Genomic DNA, 20756 nt, shown 5'->3' with positions numbered 1-20756 from the left:
GGAATTGCTTAAAAAATTATTGACCAGAGGGGCCATGAAGTACATGAAGTATTCAAAGTAATGCCTTTGGTTTGGTGACAGGATCCCTTAAACACAAAAATATCCCTTAAAAAAAAAAAAAATATATATATATATATATATTATCAAAACAGGAAAGAAGCATGGGCGTGGCCAACCGCCTGAGCAAGATGGACAGGTGATCACACAGCTCCTGCACCGACCGGATCCTTTAGCAGCATCTCCGCTATCCTGATAGCTCAAAGCACCTGCTCACATTACCGGACCACCGCATCTGTCATCCAGAATGTCAGGACCGAACCGCAAATGGAAAGATTACCGTCAGCCTAAGAAGCTGACTGACTTCTGCACACTGCCGAACATCCAAGATGGCGCCCGCGATGCTGTCCACGGAGCATCTGCGGCCTACACAGACCCCCCGGACGCTGAAGGCATAGAAATATCGCCCCATCCTCGCTCCCCTGATGCCACACCATCCTTCCTCACTTCATCGGCCGGCAACAGCCCTGCAAAATCGCGGATGAGACTGGATGCAGATTCGGCAGCTAACGAGGTGAGCCCTTTTTCTGATCCCCCCCCAGAGCCTTCATCCCCTATTGCGGTCTTCCCCACCACTAATGAACCTGTGCTGGACACTACCATGAAGGAGATGCTCATCTCCCTCCAGAGCTGCCTTCATAATGACATCTCGCATATGTTCAATAGATTCTCCTCACAAATACATTGCATGGATCAGAAATTACATCTTGTTGAAAAACAAATGGGGCAGATGACTGAAACAGTAAATGACCTTGTAGATGCCCATGACCATACACTTGAAGAACAGCAAGGGCCAAAATGGCGGACCTCGAGGACAGGTACCGCCACAATAATGTAAAAAATCAGGGGGATCCCTGAAACAGCCCTACCGCATGACCTTAACGCATATGCTAGAACATTGATCTCTGCTGTATTGCCTGATCTCGCCCCCATGGAAACTATCATAGACCGGATCCACCGCCTCCCCAAACCCCCGCACCTCCAAGCAGAGGTACCACGAGATGTCCTTATGAGGGTACACTTTTTTCACGCTAAGGATCAACTTCTCTTCAAGTCGAGACAGCTTGGCCAGCTCCCCGCCCCTTACGCCAACCTCCAGCTGTATGCTGATCTCTCTCAACATACACGTCAACTGAGGAGACAACTTAACACTATCACAAAACCGTTTAATAATCACAAAATCCCCTATCAGTGGGGTTTCCCCAAGAAAATCATAATTACCCAGAATGGGACCAAACAATTCATATCCACAGTTGAAGAGGGCCTCAAACTACTTAAAAAATGGGGTATCATACTGGACACACCTCAACCAGCGCAACCTAACTGCAGAAAGAATACCCATCCCTTGAATGAAAATCACTTTGGTGGTAAACACTGATCTCTACCCCTATCTGTATGGCGGGATTGCACATGAACCATATCGCAAACCTCCGGCCGGATGCTTTGCTTGGTGCTAACTGCTCCACGAACTTACACCCCAATAAATCACAGTACTCACAGTGGCTACGTTTGAAGGCATGGCACAGTGGTGACAATTGATGCCACAGTGTCTGCGTTTGATGGCATGGCACAGTGGCTGCGTTTGATGGCATGGCACAGTGGTGACAATTGATGGCACAGTGGCTGCGTTTGATGGCATGGCACAGTGGTGCGAATTGATGGCATAGTGACTGCGTTTGATGGCATGGCACAGTGGTGACACTTGATGGCACAGTGGCTGTGTTTGATGGCATGGCACAGTGGTGACAATTTATGGCACAGTGGCTGCGTTTGATGGCATGGCACAGTTGTGACAATTGATGGCACAGGGGCTGCGTTTGATGGCATGGCACAGTGGTGACAATTGATGCCACAGTGGCTGTGTTTGATGGCATGGCACAGTGGCTGCATTTGATGGCATTGCAGAGTGGTGACAATTGATGGCACAGTGGCTGCGTTTGATGGCATGGCACAGTGGTGACAATTGATGGCACAGTCGCTGCGTTTAATGGCATGGCACAGTGGTGACAATTGATGGCACATTGGCTGCGTTTGATGGCATGGCACAGTGACTGCGTTTGATGGCATGGCACAGCGGTGCGAATTGATGGCATAGTGACTGCATTTGATGGCATGGCACAGTGGTGATAATTGATGGCACAGTGGCTGCGTTTGATGGCATGGCATAGTGGTGACAATTGATGGCACAGTGGCTGCGTTTGATGGCATGGCACAATGGTGACAATTGATGCCACAGTGTCTGCGTTTGATGGCATGGCACAGTGGCTGCGTTTGATGGCATGGCACAGTGGTGACAATTGATGGCACAGTGGCTGCGTTTGATGGCATGGCACAGTGGTGCGAATTGATGGCATAGTGACTGCGTTTGATGGCATGGCACAGTGGTGACACTTGATGGCACAGTGGCTGTGTTTGATGTCATGGCACAGTGGTGACAATTGATGGCACAGTGGCTGCGTTTGATGGCATGGCACAGTTGTGACAATTGATGGCACAGGGGCTGCGTTTGATGGCATGGCACAGTGGTGACAATTGATGCTACAGTGGCTGTGTTTGATGGCATGGCACAGTGGCTGCATTTGATGGCATTGCAGAGTGGTGACAATTGATGGCACAGTGGCTGCGTTTGATGGCATGGCACAGTGGTGACAATTGATGGCACAGTCGCTGCGTTTAATGGCATGGCACAGTGGTGACAATTGATGGCACAGTGGCTGTGTTTGATGGCATGGCACAGTGACTGCGTTTGATGGCATGGCACAGCGGTGCGAATTGATGGCATAGTGACTGCATTTGATGGCATGGCACAGTGGTGATAATTGATGGCACAGTGGCTGCGTTTGATGGCATGGCATAGTGGTGACAATTGATGGCACAGTGGCTGCGTTTGATGGCATGGCACAATGGTGACAATTGATGCCACAGTGGCTGCGTTTGATGGCATGGCACAGTGGCTGCGTTTGATGGCATGGCACAGTGGTGACAATTGATGGCACAGTAGCTGCGTTTTATGGCATGGCACAGTGGTGCGAATTGATGGCATAGTGACTGCATTTGATGGCATGGCAAAGTGGTGACAATTGATGGCACAGTGGCTGCGTTTGATGACATGGCACAGTAGCTGCATTTGATGGCATGGCACAGTGTATGCATTTAATTGCATGGCGCAGTGGTGCGAATTGATGGCATAGTGACTGCATTTGATGGCATGGCACAGTGGTGATAATTGATGGCACAGTGGCTGCGTTTGATGGTATAGTGACTGCATTTAATGGCATGGCACAGTGGTGACATTTGATGGCACAGTGGCTGCGTTTGATGGCATGGCACAGTGGCTGCGTTTGATGGCATGGCACAGTGACTGCGTTTGATGGCATGGCACAGTGGTGCGAATTGATGGCATAGTGACTGTATTTGATGGCATGGCACAGTGGTTATAATTGATGGCACAATGGCTGCGTTTGTTAGCATGGCACAGTGGTGACAATTGATGGCACAGTGGCTGCTTTTGATGGCATGGCACAGTGGTGACAACTGATGGCACAGTGGCTGCGTTTAATGGCATGGCACAGTGGTGACAATTTATGGCACAGTGGCTGCGTTTCATGGCATGGCACAGTGGTGACAATTGATGCCACATTGGCTGCGTTTGATGGCATGGCACAGTGGCTGCATTTGATTGATGGCATGGCACAGTTGTGACAATTGATGGCACAGTGGCTGCGTTTGATGGCATGGCATGGCACAGTGGTGCGAATTAATGGCATAGTGACTGCATTTGATGGCATGGCTAAGTGGTGACAATTGATGGCACAGTGGCTGCGTTTGACAACATGGCACAGTGGCTGCGTTTGATGGCATGGCACAGTGACTGCGTTTGATGGCATGGCACAGTGGTGTGAATTGATGGCATAGTGACTGCATTTGATGGCACGGCACAGTGGTGATAATTGATGGCACAGTGGCTGCGTTTGATGGCATAGTGACTGCATTTGATGGCACGGCACAGTGGTGATAATTGATAGCACAGTGGCTGCGTTTGATGGCATGGCACAGTGGTGAAAATTTATGGCACAGTGGCTGCGTTTGATGGCATGGCACAGTGGTTACAATTGATGGCACAGTGGCTGTGTTTGATGGCATGGCACAGTGGCTGCGTTTGATGGCATGGCACAGTGACTGTGTTTGATGGCATGGCACAGTGGTGCGAATTGATGGCATAGTGACTGCATTTGATAGCATGGCACAGTGGTGATAATTGATGGCACAGTGGCTGCGTTTGATGGCATGGCACAGTGGGGACAATTGATGGCACAGTGGCTGTGTTTGATGGCATGGCACAGTGGTGACAATTGATGGCACAGTGGCTGCGTTTGATGGAATGGCACAGTGGGGACAATTTATGGCACGTGCCTGCGTTTGATGGTATGGCACAGTGGTGACAATTGATGCCACAGTGGCTGCGTTTGATGGCATGGCACAGTGGCTGCATTTGATGGCATGGCACAGTGGTGCGAATTGATGGCACAGTGGCTGCGTTTGATGGCATGGCACAGTGGTGCGAATTGATGGCATAGTGACTGCATTTGATGGCATGGCACAGTGGTGATAATTGATGGCACAGTGACTGCGTTTGTTGGCATGGCACAGTGGTGACAATTGATGGCACAGTGGCTGCATTTGATGGCATGGCACAGTGGTGACAATTGATGGCACAGTGGCTGCATTTGATGGAATGGCACAGTGGTGACAATTGAGGCACAGTGGCTGTGTTTGATGGCATAGCACAGTGATGACAATTGATGCCACAGTGGCTGCGTTTGATGGCATGGCACAGTAGCTGCGTTTGATGGCATGGCACAGTGGTGCGAATTGATGGCATAGTGACTGCATTTGATGGCATGGCACAGTGGTGATAATTGATGGCACAGTGGCTGCGTTTGTTGGCATGGCACAGTGGTGACAATTGATGGCACAGTGGCTGCATTTGATGGCATGGCACAGTGGTGACAATTGATGGCACAGTGGCTGCATTTGATGGAATGGCACAGTGGTGACAATTGATGGCACAGTGGCTGTGTTTGATGGCATAGCACAGTGGTGACAATTGATGCCACAGCGGCTGCGTTTGATGGCATGGCACAGTAGCTGTGTTTGATGGCATGGCACAGTGGTGACAATTGATGGCACAGTGGTTGCATTTGATGGGCACAGTGAGGCTGCAATTTTTTTTTTGCACCCCCCCCCCCAAAAAAAATTTAAGCACCAGCCGCCACTGATTGGTACGCCACCAAGCTCACCTAATTCACCTCTGAAGTAGTGTAGTCACCGTCTTGCTCTCTCCTTTTCTTTCTACCCCCCTCACCCCCTCCCTTTTTTACTTTTTTCTTTTTCTTTTACCCTTCTAAAAGTTAAGTAATTTGTTCTCTGGCTACATATGCCTCACTATTTATCTCCAAGATAGTATACATACTTTGGGCAAATACCACCTTCTGTACACATTCATGCTTGACAGTTTTGTGTTCTTCATTGTTATTATTACTTTTCAAACTGTTAGAATTTTTTCTTCTTTCAACTTCACCGTATCCACAGGAGGGTGAGTTTCTCAGCCTTCCGCTGGGCACAGATTGTTCCCATTAAGAGTGTCTAGGTGTATTGGACTCCACAGATTGCCTTGCATTCACCACCTGTTCCAGTTAAGTATTCTAACCATTCTTGTCAACTTATTGTGATATGTCTACTCATTACCATGTATATGATATCAAGTATGATGTAAGACGTTAACTGTTTGTATTGATACTTGTGTCTTCAATAAAAATGATTGAAACAAAACAGGAAAGAAGCCAGATTTATATTGATTTATTTTCTTTACAGATATTAGTTAAACAAGTTTAACACATTAAATAATGTTGCATCTAATTAAAGTCCATGATTTTTTTCAAAGATCCAACTCTGGAATTTGGGGCTCCCCAGTTGCTATATCTTCGGTATTCTCCAGGCTTCAGGAAGTATTGGTTTCCCCTAAAGCCAGGCTCCTCAAATAATATCCAGTAGCCCTCCAGCACATTGCAGGACAAAACATCATGAACATGGAAGCTTTCATAGATGTTAGAGCAGTCATTTTGGTATTCCTTCATCTGACCACGAAAGTCTTCTCTTTCATACAGTCTTATTTTATAAGAACCACGATGCTATAAATTAAACATAAAAATTATTTTTGGCTCAGTCAGGGAGTAACTGCAAACTTTTAGCCTGGAGGGCAACTTCAGCCCCCTATGACCAATTAACCTCACATATTAATGCAATATGAATATTATATTTGAATGTTCAATGCCTTGAGCCAGTTTTGCATTACAGTAGAAACGTATGGCACATTATCCAAATTTGAGAACTTATTACCAGAGGTATCTGTCATGTTTCCAGAAACATTCATGGATCTATAGACCAATACTCAACTCAAAAGTATTCTGGACCTTATTTTTGAGACCCTCTTCTGCCCAAACCAGATATGATGCATGTATACTTATTGTTTTCTAATGCTACCATATTACTAGAGGATGCTACCACATTGCAGGAGATTTGTGATGGCTATCTTACCAGGCTGTTTTGTTGAAGAGCCTGTCACACAAGAGCTTATTCAATTAGAGAGATAATTCCATAAGAGCTTTTAAGAAATAGTTTCCCATTATATACAATGTCAAGACTCTGCCATGTGAAAGAGATTGCCATCTGAGAGATGCTGCCATATGGCCAAAATTCTTTATCTGCTTTCTTACAGAGACTAGGAAATTCTCCAGGCCTGGGATGACTTCAGAAACCCAATTTAATGTACTCTCTGTGACTTATCATATAGTATAATATAGTGCAAAAGGCAGAAATGTAATAAGTTGACTCCCAATGGGTCCAATACAGTCCTGCAGCAGCGCTGCAAACTCTACATTTGCTGTGATCCTATACAGTGTAGAGGTAGAGAAGATGTGCTCCCAATCACCACTGTTGTTCACCACGTGGGGGATAGGAAACCCCTTCAGGGGATGCACTTACCAGATGGTAGACAAGTAACAGCATGTAATCCACCTCACTTAGTAATCGTCAGACTTTCACCATAATGATATTCAGTATGTATGAGGAAAAGAAAGCTCATATAGAGTAGTAACGTTTTGAAAAATGTATTGAACAAAACTCCCCCAAATGTGCTTTCCCCTTCAATAATATGCGTACCACATAAAAATGAAAAACAGGCATGTAATCAATAAGTGTTTGGCTCACGATTGTTGACCCTGAAGACCGCTCTAACTCGTTTCCTTGCAGCGGCTTCCTGGTTCCTTCCTCGTGGAGCGCAAACGTCACTTCCGGTCGTTGTGTTTGGAGAGTCACGCCCTGACGCGTTTCGTCACTTCCGGACTTCAACTAAGGGCGTGATTCTCACAGACACAGACCGGATTTATACAGAGCAGCACCGCCCGTCATCCACGAATGATCTACCACTATAAACATTTATTCTCCACTCTGAAGAGATATAACAACCCTTATTATGTTAACAGGGACTATGTTATTCAGGGATACTTTTGCTTTGTTCTCTGACCTTTTTTATCTGCCCCAAGTGGTGAGAATTATATTGCAAGTCCACAGTGTTTTTAAATTTATATTTTTTTAGATATATATATTGCTTTACATATTTAAAATGAATACATTCATCACATAACTATACAGACGCTCCGACAGATATAATTGAATTAGCCATTAATCCATCCACAATCTCAGTTGAACTAGGGTGGACTGGTTTTTCTGTTAGGAGGATGGTTATGTATGTATTATGCTTTATCTTTATATTTTATATTTATTTTGTAACATATTATATTTTACATATAGATAAGTATCTATATGAGTAAGAGACCAATATATGGCGCATCAGGAATTTTATGTAATTGTGTGTACTTTGATTTTATTCATTGCATAATTTTATAGTCATATTTTATGGGGATTAATTTATAGGGATGTTTTACTTGCACAGATATTTTAGATATTATATTTTATTTTATTTGTGATTTTATTTTTGATTATACAGATATTATGCCTTTGTATATCTATATTGTGCTCCACAGTAGTAATACGAATGTAGCATGGATTCTATATTGGCTATACAACACCGTGTTTGAGCATTTAAGTGTGGAGTCACCTCACTTGTCTGCTGATACATTTTCTCTTAAATATAGTTGTATTATGTATATCTAGTAATATTGGTGTGAACACCCTAATACTGTTACCATTATTCGATGTATTTGACCGCAGCATTAGTTAGCGTGTCAGCGCGCTTTCTGAGCCAGATTATGGTGGCAACAGGGTCTGGCATCAGTAGCGCAGTACATATTGCATGCAGAGACTTCCGCCCTTAGTATGAATAATGTGAGCAATCACAGCCAAGCATTTCGAATGACGCGAATGACGCAAGGGGGCGTAGATCATTTGTGGATGACGGGCGGTGCTGCTCTGTATAAATCCGGTCTGTGTCTGTGAGAGTCACGCCCTCAGTTGAAGTCCGGAAGTGACGAAACGCGTCAGGGCGTGACTCTCCAAACACAACGACCGGAAGTGACGTTTGCGCTCCACGAGGAAGGAACCAGGAAGCCGCTGCAAGGAAACGAGTTAGAGCAGTCTTCAGGGTCAACAATCGTGAGCCAAACACTTATTGATTACATGCCTGTTTTTCATTTTTATGTGGTACGCATATTATTGAAGGGGAAAGCACATTTGGGGGAGTTTTGTTCAATACATTTTTCAAAACGTTACTACTCTATATGAGCTTTCTTTTCCTCATACATGCTGAATATCATGAGTATGGTGAAAGTCTGACGATTACTAAGTGAGGTGGATTACATGCTGTTACTTGTCTACCATCTGGTAAGTGCATCCCCTGAAGGGGTTTCCTATCCCCCACGTGGTGAACAACAGTGGTGATTGGGAGCACATCTTCTCTACCTCTACACTGTATAGGATCACAGCAAACGTAGAGTTTGCAGCGCTGCTGCAGGACTGTATTGGACCCATTGGGAGTCAACTTATTACATTTCTGCCTTTTGCACTTTTGGACTGTTTTTTTAGCAGCTGCTTTTTATCCATGGTACATCATTATTGAAGTTGGACAATTTGAGTGTGTATATCCTAAAGCGCAGAGCTGTACATAGATAAGCTGCGCCTATTATTTCTGTACATCTTTTACATATAGTATAATATAGACTAGTCATATTACTTTGAGGGTATGAAGTTGGGTGTATAGGATTTTACTGTGTTTTTTTATTTTGTTTTTTGTGGTTGAACTGGATGGACTTGTGTCTTTTTTCAACCTGACTAACTATGTAACTATGTAACTATGTAACTATGTAACTAATAGGACAGAGTCTTTCTTATACAGTCAGTTTGGGTTAGGAAGGAGCAAATCACTTACATCTTTGAGCATCGGTATTGTCATTTCTAGGGCTGTGAAAATTAACTTTTAATTATTCGATTAATCTTGAATTTTTTTGATCGATCAAAATCTTTTTGATCGATTAAAATTCTTTTGATTGGTACTCACCTCTCCGCCGGCTTCTGAGCCTTCACGGAGTTCCGTCGGAGATCCGGTGACGTCACGGACACCGGCGGGGCTTGCCGTGTCCATCTGAAGGGCTCCTTTGCTGTGCCTTCATATCTGCATGCTGGCGGGATCTTACTATCTGCAACACGCAAGGGCTGTTACACTTCCCTCTATCAACCTGGGATTCTACAATCATCCACTGGGAGTTGTGATAGTTCCCTTCATAGGACATCTACATGCCAACGGACTGATGTTAACCTCTTCTCATCTGCATTCAGCAGTGGTATCGTTGTACACATTTTTATACCAGTATCATACTTGGCTACATGTTTTTATGACTGCTTTTGGTACCGTTTTGTATTACTCGCACAATTTTTACAGTTTATGTAGCTACATCGATTTTATCTCCAAGGAGATCAGCTAAAAGTAGTTGGATCTGTATGTGCGTTATAATTAATCGAAATTAGTCAATTAATCGATTTAAAAAAAAAAAGATTAATCAAACAGAACATTTTTCAGTAACAGCCCTAGTCATTTCACTATATCTGGACAGCAAGGGCAGCAAGGGCTTGAATTTATTATTTTCTCATTGCATGTGTTTTTATGTTTCAGAGCAGCAAGAGTTCTCAGATCCACCTACCAGCACAAGATTTTATATCCATATTTTAATCTAATGAGTGTTCATTATGCCCCGTACACACGATCAGGCTTTTGCCCGGCCAAACTCACATCCGAATTCCGACGGAATTTCATCGGAGTAAAAGCGAAAACTCAGACGGAATTCCTCTGAATATCTAAAGGAAAAACTCAGATGGGCATACACATATAAAAATAGTTTTCCATCGGAAATTCCGATCGTGTGTACGGGGCTTTACAGTTACATGTGAATAGTAAAGAGGTCATTACAAGCTGAAGATTGATTAAAAGAATAACTTACCAATGGGATTGAGTGGCATGATCTAATAGAGTCATTCAGACCCAGCCAGCTCTGGTAGTCAGGGTAATCTCCTTTCTTCAGGTAATATTGATGTCCCATGTAATTAGAACGTTCATAGATCACCCAGCAGCCATTCTCTACACGGATTGAATTGCAGCGTGCAAAGTAAGAATGCAGATCTGCATTGTCACCAGAACATTCATGGGACTTTCCCTGAAAGTTCCTGTCCTCGTAAAAAGTAATCTGGAATAAGAATTCAAAACAGAAAATGAAGAGTTAGGAACGTTACATATTTTAATAACACTTTAAACAACTTTGTTATTGTACAATGTTATAGCATTTTTGTAAATTTTGTATAAAAAAATTAATTACACAGGTGTCCAAATCTGTGCATAACTTACAAACTTTGCAATTTTATAACCCCTACTTATACTAGCAGATATATAATGTAGAAATAAAACAGATGATTAAAGTATATCTAAGTCCATCAGCACAAAGGTTAACATATTGGAGCTTACCAGTCCTCAGATGCACTGGCTGCATTTGTTTTCTTTATTTCATCCTACGTACAATACATTACAAGCAGAAAATACCTGTTGATCCAACCCGAAATCCAGTGCTCAAACAATGTTATTAGCATTACCAGTTTTTCTGTGAACTGAAGACCCTTCATGTCATGGAGCTGAGGAGTGGGGAAGTGTTGTACTATTACACTTTTTGTCTTATGCCGCGTACACATGATCGGATTTCCGATGGAATAAAATCCGATGGAATTTTTAGTCGGAATTCCGATGAAGCTGACTTTCATCAGTCTTGGCTACACATTATCAGACTAAATTTCGACCGCCCAAAGCGCGATGACGTAAAACACTATGACGAGCCGAGAAAAATGAAGTTCAATGCTTCCGAGCATGCGTCGACTTAATTAGTTTTTGTTTTTTTTCCTCAGAAAAATTTAAAACATGTTCTATTTTTTTACACGGAAGGAAAAAAGTCAGATGGGACCCACACACGATCATTTTTTCCAGTGAAAAAAGTCCATCGGACCGATCGTGTGTACACGCCATCAGAGTAACTAAAGATACAGTACACCAAGTGATCATTGTCACCCTATGACAAGACCACCAATGTGTTACTGACAGGATCATCAGGTTAAAATAAAGTTTAACGTTTAAAAACAAGCCTGAAAAAAACAAAAGAATGCAGCCACCACATCTAATGCCGCGTACACACCATCACTTTATGTGATGAAAAAAAACGACACTTTCTGTGAAGTAAAAAACGACGTTTTTGAAACTTCAATTTTCAAAGACGAAGTTGCCTACACACCATCGTTTTCTCACAATGTTCTTGCAAAGTGAGGTTACGTTCCACCACGTTTTACCATTGAAGCTTGCTTCTGGGCATGCGTGGATGAAAAAACGTCTTAGAAAACGACGTTTTTTGCTACACACGGTCAATTTCTGTGAAGTAAAAAGTGCACTTTTGAAAAACGACACATTAAATTGAAGCATGCTTCAATTTTTTTTGGTCGTTTTTTACAAGACATAAAACGACGTTTTCCCCCACACACAGTCAATTAAAGTGACGTTTTTAAAAACGTCATTTTTTTTCATCACATAAAGTGATGGTGTGTACGCGGCATTAAGGACTTACTGGCTGAAATATAATAAATGTTGGTTTAGATACACTTTCTGGGCTCATTAACACTACCTTCATTTTCATACATCATAGTGGGGTTGATCTACTAAAAATGGTGGGTGCAAAATCTGGTGCAGCTTACAGTTTTTTTTTGGCAAAGCTTAAAGTGATATTGATTGACAACAGTGGAAACCAATGGTGCTCGCTGCTGTCTCCGCCAATGAGGAGGGAGAGTCCTGGACAGCCGAGGCTCTTGTGCAACATTGCTGGATCGAGATGGGGCTCAGGTAAGTATTAGGTAAGTATTAAGGGGGATGACTTTTATCTAAATACATATTTGAATGCATTGAGTTAAAAAAACTTCTGCCTTCTGCCTTTAGAACCCCATTAATTGAACAAGCTGAAGTTAGAAGCGGATTGGCTCCCATGCACAACTGCACTAGATTTTGCACTTTCCATTTTTAGTAAACCAACCCCACTGGGGTCCTGTAAGCTCGTTGTCTGCAGGCAACCCGCAATCTGGGTGAGGAGAGGCAGAAGGTAGAACTGTAAACAAGGCGATTCGCTGCCAAGTGACATGACAGAGATCTACTGTTCCCAGAGATCGGGAAGAGTGATCTCTGTCATGTTCCTGGTAGCCCATTCCCCCTACAGTTAGAACACACCCACAGAACACACTTAACCCCTTGATCGCCTCCTAGTGTTAACCCCTTCCCTGCCAGTGTAATTTTTACATTGATCAGTGCATTTTTTTTAGCACTGATCAATGTAAAAATGTCACAAAAAGAGTAATTTGGGATTCGATTTGTCGGCCGCAATGTCACAGTCTCGCTAAAAATCGCAGATCGCCACCATTACCAGAAAAAACAATAAAATAAAAATCCCTAAATCTATCCCATAGTTTGTAGATGTGATAACTTTTGTGCAAGCCGATCAATATATGCCTATTGCGTTTTTTTTTTACCAAAAATATGTATAAGAATATATATCGTCCTAAACTGATGAATAAATTTGTTTTTTATATATATTTTTTTTAGATATGTATTATAGCAGAAAGTAAAAAAAAAATGATTTTTTTTTTGTTTTGTTTATAGTGCAAAAAATAAAAACCGCAGAGGTGATCAAATACCACCAAAAGAAAGCTCTATTTGTGGGTAAAAAAGGATATACATTTTGTTTTGGTACAGGGTCACACAGGGGTAAATCCTTCTGGGGCTGAAGTGGTTAATCAATATCAATAGCTCTATACTCATCAAAGATGTGTGTTGAGAGAAAATGCAGCATGCTGTATTCTGTGAGAGTAACTAAGAAAAATGCTTTATATTTTAAGCAGAGTTCCACCCAAAAATGGATCTTCCGCCTTTCGGAACCCTCCCCCCCTCCGGTGTCACATTTGGCACCTTTCAGGGGGAGGGGGTGCAGATACCTGTATAAAACAGGTATTTGCACCACTTCCGGGTATTGACTCCCGTGGGACTCACACCCTTCGTGTCACCCCCCCCCTCCCCCTATCTTCTGGGAAACACACTGCTCCCAGGAGATAGCGGGGACCAGTGAGTGCGCGACGCGCTGCTCATGCATGCGCAGTAGGGAACCAGGCAGTGAACCCGCAACACTTCACTTCCCGATTCCCTCACCGAGGATGGCAGGCGGGGGCAGCTGAGAGACGAGCGTTAGCTCGGCTTCAGCTGCCGACATCGCTGGACTCCAGGACAGGTAATTGTCCATTTATTAAAAGTCAGCAGCTGCAGTATTTGTAGCTACTGGCTTTTAAGATTCTTTATTTTTTTTTTGCTGGACCTCCACTTTAAATGCACATGCATTTTTCTTGTTTATGTGTGTTTTTGGCTACGTGAAGTGTGCATAAGTGCTAAATTAATCAGGTAATTAAAGGCTCTAAAATCTAGTTTATAAATATTTTAGCATTGCCTAATTTGCTATTTTAGACCCTTTTCATGCTTTCCAATCATCCATATTTTCTAGATGTTTTATAGTAAACCTCCCCATTGCTTAATCCACTCCATATGCTGTCTAAAATGCACTCTTTATTTCAAAATATGCAGCATAGGCAGACTAAATAGCACTGTAATTAATATTACTTCCCATGGTTAGTGACAATTGCAAAGAGCATTGACCCATACGTATTATGGTACGAGCAGAGGTTTCTTTGACGTGACTATAATTTAAAACCTGGCTTTACTTTGTGCAATAGACAAATTATCAGCACACAATGACTGGGCCTCTGGGGACAGACTGGAGCTATGTTTGTCCTTTGATTATTCATAGTGTTTTGTTTTTTTATTAACCAAATAGTTTATGTCAGGGAGTGTCCTTTTCAAATATTGAAAAAGGAAAGAGTTGCTTAAAGGGGTTGTAAAGGTAACATGTTTTTCCCTAAATAGCTTCCTTTACCTTAGTGCAGTCCTCCTTCACTTACCTCATTCTTCAATTTTGCTTTTAAATGTCCTTATTTCTTCTGAGAAATCCTCACTTCCTGTTCTTCTGTCTGTAACTAAACACAGTAATGCAAGGCTTTCTCCGTGGTGTGGAGAAAGCCTCTTGAGGGGGGAGGGGGCGAGCAGGAAGGTCAGGACGCTATCTACTTTGCAGATAGAGAAAGGAGCTGTGTGTTAGTGGGCGTCCTGACTCTCCTGATCGCCCCCTCCCCCCCCTCAAGAGGCTTTCTCCACACCAGGGAGAAAGCCTTGCATTACTGTGTGGAGTTACAGACAGAAGAACAGGAAGTGAGGATTTCTCAGAAGAAATAAGGACATTTAAAAGCAAAATTGAAGGATGAGGTAAGTGAAAGAGGACTGCACTAAGGTAAAGGAAGCTATTTAGGGAAAACATTTTTTTACCTTTACAACCCCTTTAAACTCATCTTCACCCAAAAATTTGATACATTTTTAGATATACACTATATACCATAATTTGTGGACTCTATAACTTTCCTACAGACTAAATAAGATATACTAATTTGAGTTATTTTCACCAACGAAATGTACTGTAGCATAATAAATTTTAGCCTAAATTTATGAAAAAATATTATTTATTTGCATCTATAACAGAAATAAAGAAAAGAGATTTCAGTCTATTCTCCTTTATTTAGTAAAAAAAATTAAAAACCCAGCAGTGATTAAATACCACAGAAAGAAAGCTCTATTTTTGTGAAAAAAAAATTAAAAATGTCATATGGGTATCAGTGTTGCATGACCGTGCAATTGTCATTCAAAGTGTGACAACAGTGAAAGCTGAAAATTGGCTTGAGCAGGAAGGGGGTAAAAGTGTCCAATGGCTCATTGCAAGGGGAATATCTCCTAAACCGTAAAGGTTTAGGAGATATTTTTTTACCTACAGGTAAGCCTTATTATAGGCTTACCTGTAGGTCAAAGTGAAAAATTTGACTATACAACCACTTTAATGGCTACTATCCTGGGATCTCATTTTGCTTTCCCCACACATCTGGGATTTTTTTTCTTTTAGTTAGTATAGTTCATTTTAGTACTTTTAGTTCGCCTTGTCTGGACTCATACACTTAAATCTGTATTACAAGCATAGTACGGCTACTCTTGGTTGTCCTACTCTTCTTATCTTTTTGGGTCACATTATGATGTGGTTATGATGCCTGATCTATTTAGATTTATTTAGTGTGATGTGTTTGCCAACTGACTGGGGTAGAAGGGGGTGGCAAAAGACAACTGGCCTAGGAGGAGAGGAACTAGAAGCTTGTCCCTGGAAAAATAATTGACTGAATAGTAAGGGCTGGTTTCCAGCAGCTGGTGCGGTGGGGCCAAGATAAGCACAGTAATGTCCTTTTTTTTTAATATGAACTTTATTGAGATGTCACACAGACCACAGACACTGTGCATCGCACTGCGCTAAAAGAAAATATTGCAGTACTGCAGTGGTGTGAACTGGGCACTTGTTCATGCGGGGGGGGGCTGTGCTGGAATAGCCGCCCCAATGCAGTCCCACTGCATTTGGTGTGAAATAGCCCTAAGGCCTCGTACACACGACTGAGAAACTTGACGGGCGAAACACATCGAGTTCCTCGTCGAGTTCCTTGTTAGGCTTGTCGAGGAACTCGACAAGCTTGCTTTGCGTACACACAGTCAAGCCAAAATCTCCTCGTTCTCAAACGCGGTGACATACAACACATACAACAGCAGGGGAAGTTTGATTCCACTGGCTAAACTCTTGGGGCTGGTTTTGCTAATTTCATGTGCTTGCGTGTTAAATAAAAGTTTGGTAAGAGACGATTTGCACTTTTCAGTCTGTTACAGCTTTAAAAATGTGTTATCTCCATTACAAATGCTACTTTTACTCATGTCTCATACTTTAATCTGAGCAAGCGCGGGTTTCTTAGCATACAGACGTCTGAGTTTCTCGTTGAAAACCAGCCCGTCGAGGATCTCGACGAGCCAAATCAGACTCCTGTCGAGAAAATAGAGAACTTGCTCTCTTTTTGGCTCCACGCGGTTCTCGACAGTTTCCTCAACGAAAATTTACACACGACCTGTTTCCTCGGCAAAAAAATATCTCCCAGCAAGTTTCTTGCTGGTTTTTGCCGAGAAACTCGGTCGTGTGTACGAGGACTTACAGTTGGGAAATATGGACCGGAAGAATTTGTCTGTAAAGTTTATGTTATGTTTTTTTTTTACATTTCTCTAAACCAGTAAATAACAACAGTTTAGAAGACACCCACTCACAATTTTGGTCCCATTGAACAAAATAAATGTAATAATTACAATAAAATGAGGCATTTGCCTGTACATTACTTTTAGAAAATATTACAGTGAACTACTCCAATTTTTTTTTTTTTTTTTTTTTTAGTAATAAATGGAATTTCTGTCATATTTTTATTGTTTTTTGTGTCCCCATCAGGGAGCTTTCCCTTTATTACCTGTTCCAAAGATAGAGCTATAAAGGGAACATAAATTCCCCATAAGTGTGGAAAGCTTACAATTTATAATTTGTCACTAACACAAGCATTTCCCTTTATTACTTAAAATCTGCAAAATCTTGGTTTTCCCTTTCTGCCAGATTACAGTTGTCACCAGGACAAAAAAGGATTAAAAATAATAATAATGTACTTTAACATGTGATGTCTTGAAATAAAAAAGTATTGGAATAAAAAATAAAAGTAACAGCAATAAAGACTTGACAGTGGTTTTACCCTTCCACTATATTATCTAGAACTAGAAAATAATACTGAAGCTCTGCTTTGAAATGTAACTAGAAAGTGTTTATGTGTCACTTTTATATATTTAGGGGCAGATCCACAAAAGGATTACGCAATTTTAAATTTCCCACGTCGTATCTTTGTTTTGTATCCACAAAACAAGATACGACGGCATCTGGGATCGATGCGACAGGCATACGTCTTAGTACGCCGTCGGATCTTAAATGCAATTTTTCGGCAGCCGCTAGGTGGCGTTTCCGCGTCGAGTATGCAAATTAGCTATTTCCGATGATCCACGAACGTACGAGCGGCCGTCGAATTTTTTTACGTCGTTTCCATTCGGCTTTTTCCGGCGTATAGTTAAAGCTGCTATATGGTGGCTTACTCAATGTTAAGTATGGCCCTCGTTCCCGCGTCTAATTTAAAATTGTTTGCGTTGTTTGCGTAAGTCATTCGTGAATAGGTATGTGACGTCATTTACTTTCACGTCGAATCCAATGACGTCCTTGCGGCGTACTTTGTCGCAATGCATCCTGGGATATTTTAAGGACGGCGCATCACTCCCATTTAAAATTGCCCTTACGCCGCAATAGATACACTACGCCGCCATAACTTACCGTGCGGATTCTTTGAGGATTCACAAGAAGAAAAAGTAAGTTACAGCGGCGTAGTATATCTTAGATACGCTACACCTGCCTAAAGATAGGCAGATCTTTGTGGATCTGCCCCTTAGTCTTCAGTAAGACACAAAGGGCCAGATTCACAAAGAGATACGACGGTGTACAGTATCTCCTGATACACCGTCATATCTCTGACTTAAACTGGTCCTATCTATGCGTCTGATTCATAGAATCAGTTACGCATAGATATGGCTAAGATCCGACAGTATTACACTGTGTTACACTGTCGGATCTTATTTTCAATTTACGTTGAATAATATGTAAATCAGCGAGATACGCGAATTCACGAACGTACGCGGACCCGACGCAGTGTTCTTACGACGTTTCCGTAGCGGCTTTCCCGGCGTATACTTACCCCTGCTTCTATGAGGCGCAGCCAATGTTAAGTATAGCCGTCGTTCCCGCGTCGCTTTAAATTTTTTTTACGTCGTTTGCGTAAGTCGTTCTCGAATACGGATGGACGTCGTTTACTTAAGCGTCGAAACCACTGATGTCCTAGCGACGTCAGTGGGAGCAATGCACGCCGGGAAATTCCGCGGACGGCGCATGCTCATTTAAATCGGCGCGGGAACGCACCTGATTTAAATATTAGAAACCCCCTAGCCGCGGAATTTGAATTCCGCTGGGGGATTTACGATCCGCCGCCGCAAGTTTGGAGGTAAGTGGTTTGTGAATTACCCACGTGCCTCGCAAACTTGCAGGAGCGGATCTTAAATCAGGTAGATCGAGCGGATCTAAAGATCCGCTGATCTACGTGAATCTGGCCCAAATTCTATTTAGACTGGAAACTCCATGAACTTCTAACTCTACACTGTAGATACTGTGTAGTCAAATTTGTATCCTTTAATTATTCACCACGTTATTGCTGCTTAGTCACTACTTATTCACAACTTTTCTAACACTATGCATATCTTCCTGTATAAGCAGACCTATTTGTTGCTCCTTTATAAATTTCTGCAAAAATGGAAAATGAACAATATCAAATAATTGAAAAAAGATCCCTGAAAACTGAACCTGCCTGAATACACAATTATGGTATAAATAAGACCTTGGTGTGCTGTATGAAAGCTAAAAATGTAAAGTATGTTGAATTTATATGAAAGTAAAAGAATGACATTACCTTGCTCATGGTTAAGGGACAGCTCTTTTGAATGGTCTGTGTTTTCATAGAGTAATTCTAACCCTTTTATATGTATCAGGCCTTTGAGTATATTTGCATATTGTAAACACATGTATTCCCCCACCCAATCACAATTAAAGTGCATTTTACAGAAACTTTTTTTGTATGCTACTGTACGACTGTACATTTTATTGGATGCTATTCATTTAGGGTTTACAGAACTAGCAAGATCAGCACAACCTTTATTATGTTACACTCTACCTGAACTGATAGGGAACTATCTGGCAGGATGACACAATTACTATTCTGTTTACCTGATAATTTTCATATTAATATACTGTATAAGCTAATATATTCGGTAAACCATAAAAGCAGCAAACCATATGTGTTATGGATATAAGATCAGTTTTGTTTGACAACACTACCCAAACACAAATATATACTCTTTTATAGTTTTTCTCTCTCATTGTGTATGCACGTACACGCACGCATACAGTATTCACCTCTACAAATGTTTTATAAATTGCCTCAAAAAAATGTATGCACAGTAACTCTGATTTCAATGAGTGAGTCTTTTGCTGTAATTCCAGATGCTTCCCTCATTCAGAGACACAATAGTTGAGCTGACAGCCCAGTTTGCTTTCTGCAGGTCATTCATGCATTTAAACTGGTCCACTGGTCCCTTTACCTCTAAATGCATTGATACTAAATTAGACAAAGGTCTATCATAAAGCTACATGCGTCTGTAATAGACTTACAGACCAAAAACACCATATCAACAGCACAATCTGCACTGAATTGTAATTTATCGATGTTTCTTTTTTTAGCACATCCCATATTTCTGAAGGGAATCAAAGGAAGGAAATAAAGTAGAACTAAAGGCAAAACTTTGTTTTCATTTTGGACCAAGTAAGAGAGGGTGTTTTTTTGCCATCTGGGTCCCATAAGGGAAATTTCTGTTCACTTCCTGTCCCGTAGCCAAAACAAAAAGCTATAGGAAATGTATCAAACATAAGGAAAACCCAGGCTGTCATCAGGGTCAGCAAAACTAGTGTCCCCACTGGAGGAGTTTCCTGTTTTACTGTCCTGGTGTCGATCCAAAATTTGCAATTATGATGAAAATAGTAAACAGGACAAATAAGAAGATTTAAAGGGGTTGTATAGGTTCGTTTTTTTATTTTCTAAATAGGTTGCTTTAAGCTAGTGCATTGTTGGTTCACTTACCTTTTCCTTTGATTTCCCTTCTAAAAAATGTTTTTCTATGTATGAATTTCTCACTTCCTGTTTCTCCTCAGTAACCATGCCCTCATCATCTGAGCCATTCTGGATGGGGGTTGGTCAGCGTGCTCTCTGGCTCCCTTGGGATCCCACAGGGATGTAATCCCAAGGGAGGGGGCGAGCATGCTGACTAACCCCCAACCAGAACGGCTCGGGTGATGGGGGCAAGCTTACTGTGGAGGAACAGGAAGTGAAAAATTCAGACAAAGAAATAAACATTTAGAAGGGAAATCGAAGGAAAAGGTAAGTGAACCAACAATGCACTAGCTTAAAGGAACCTATTTAGA

At 42.0% G+C, this 20756-nt stretch overlaps 1 protein-coding gene across 1 annotated transcript; it reads right to left on the bottom strand.

Annotated features, from left to right (window-relative positions):
- Positions 1-5900: 5900 nt before the first annotated feature.
- LOC120943788 (gamma-crystallin 2-like) lies at positions 5901-19277 on the bottom strand. The gene is made up of 3 exons (XM_040357333.1): positions 19192-19277; positions 10569-10811; positions 5901-6248 (listed from the first exon to the last, which is right to left on the bottom strand). The coding sequence occupies exons 1-3, from the start codon at positions 19237-19239 to the stop codon at positions 5973-5975; spliced, it is 567 nt and encodes a 188-aa protein (XP_040213267.1). The 5' UTR covers positions 19240-19277; the 3' UTR covers positions 5901-5972.
- Between the last annotated feature and the right edge of the window lie 1479 nt (positions 19278-20756).

This window comes from Rana temporaria, chromosome 6 (genome assembly GCF_905171775.1).
Source record: "Rana temporaria chromosome 6, aRanTem1.1, whole genome shotgun sequence".
Lineage (NCBI taxonomy): Eukaryota > Metazoa > Chordata > Amphibia > Anura > Ranidae > Rana > Rana temporaria.
This window is presented reverse-complemented; position numbering and strand designations above follow the sequence as displayed.

What these genes read in the sequence shown, in the direction of transcription:
- LOC120943788 (XM_040357333.1), bottom strand. Translation starts at nt 19,239, where the DNA reads ATGAAAACACAGACCATTCAAAAGAGCTGTCCCTTAACCATGAGCAAG. An exon ending in GTCCCTTAACCATGAGCAAG is followed by an intron (nt 10,812 to 19,191) that starts GTAATGTCATTC and finishes TTCTTATTCCAG; the next exon opens with ATTACTTTTTACGAGGACAG. An exon ending in CATGCCACTCAATCCCATTG is followed by an intron (nt 6,249 to 10,568) that starts GTAAGTTATTCT and finishes TTTAATTTATAG; the next exon opens with CATCGTGGTTCTTATAAAAT.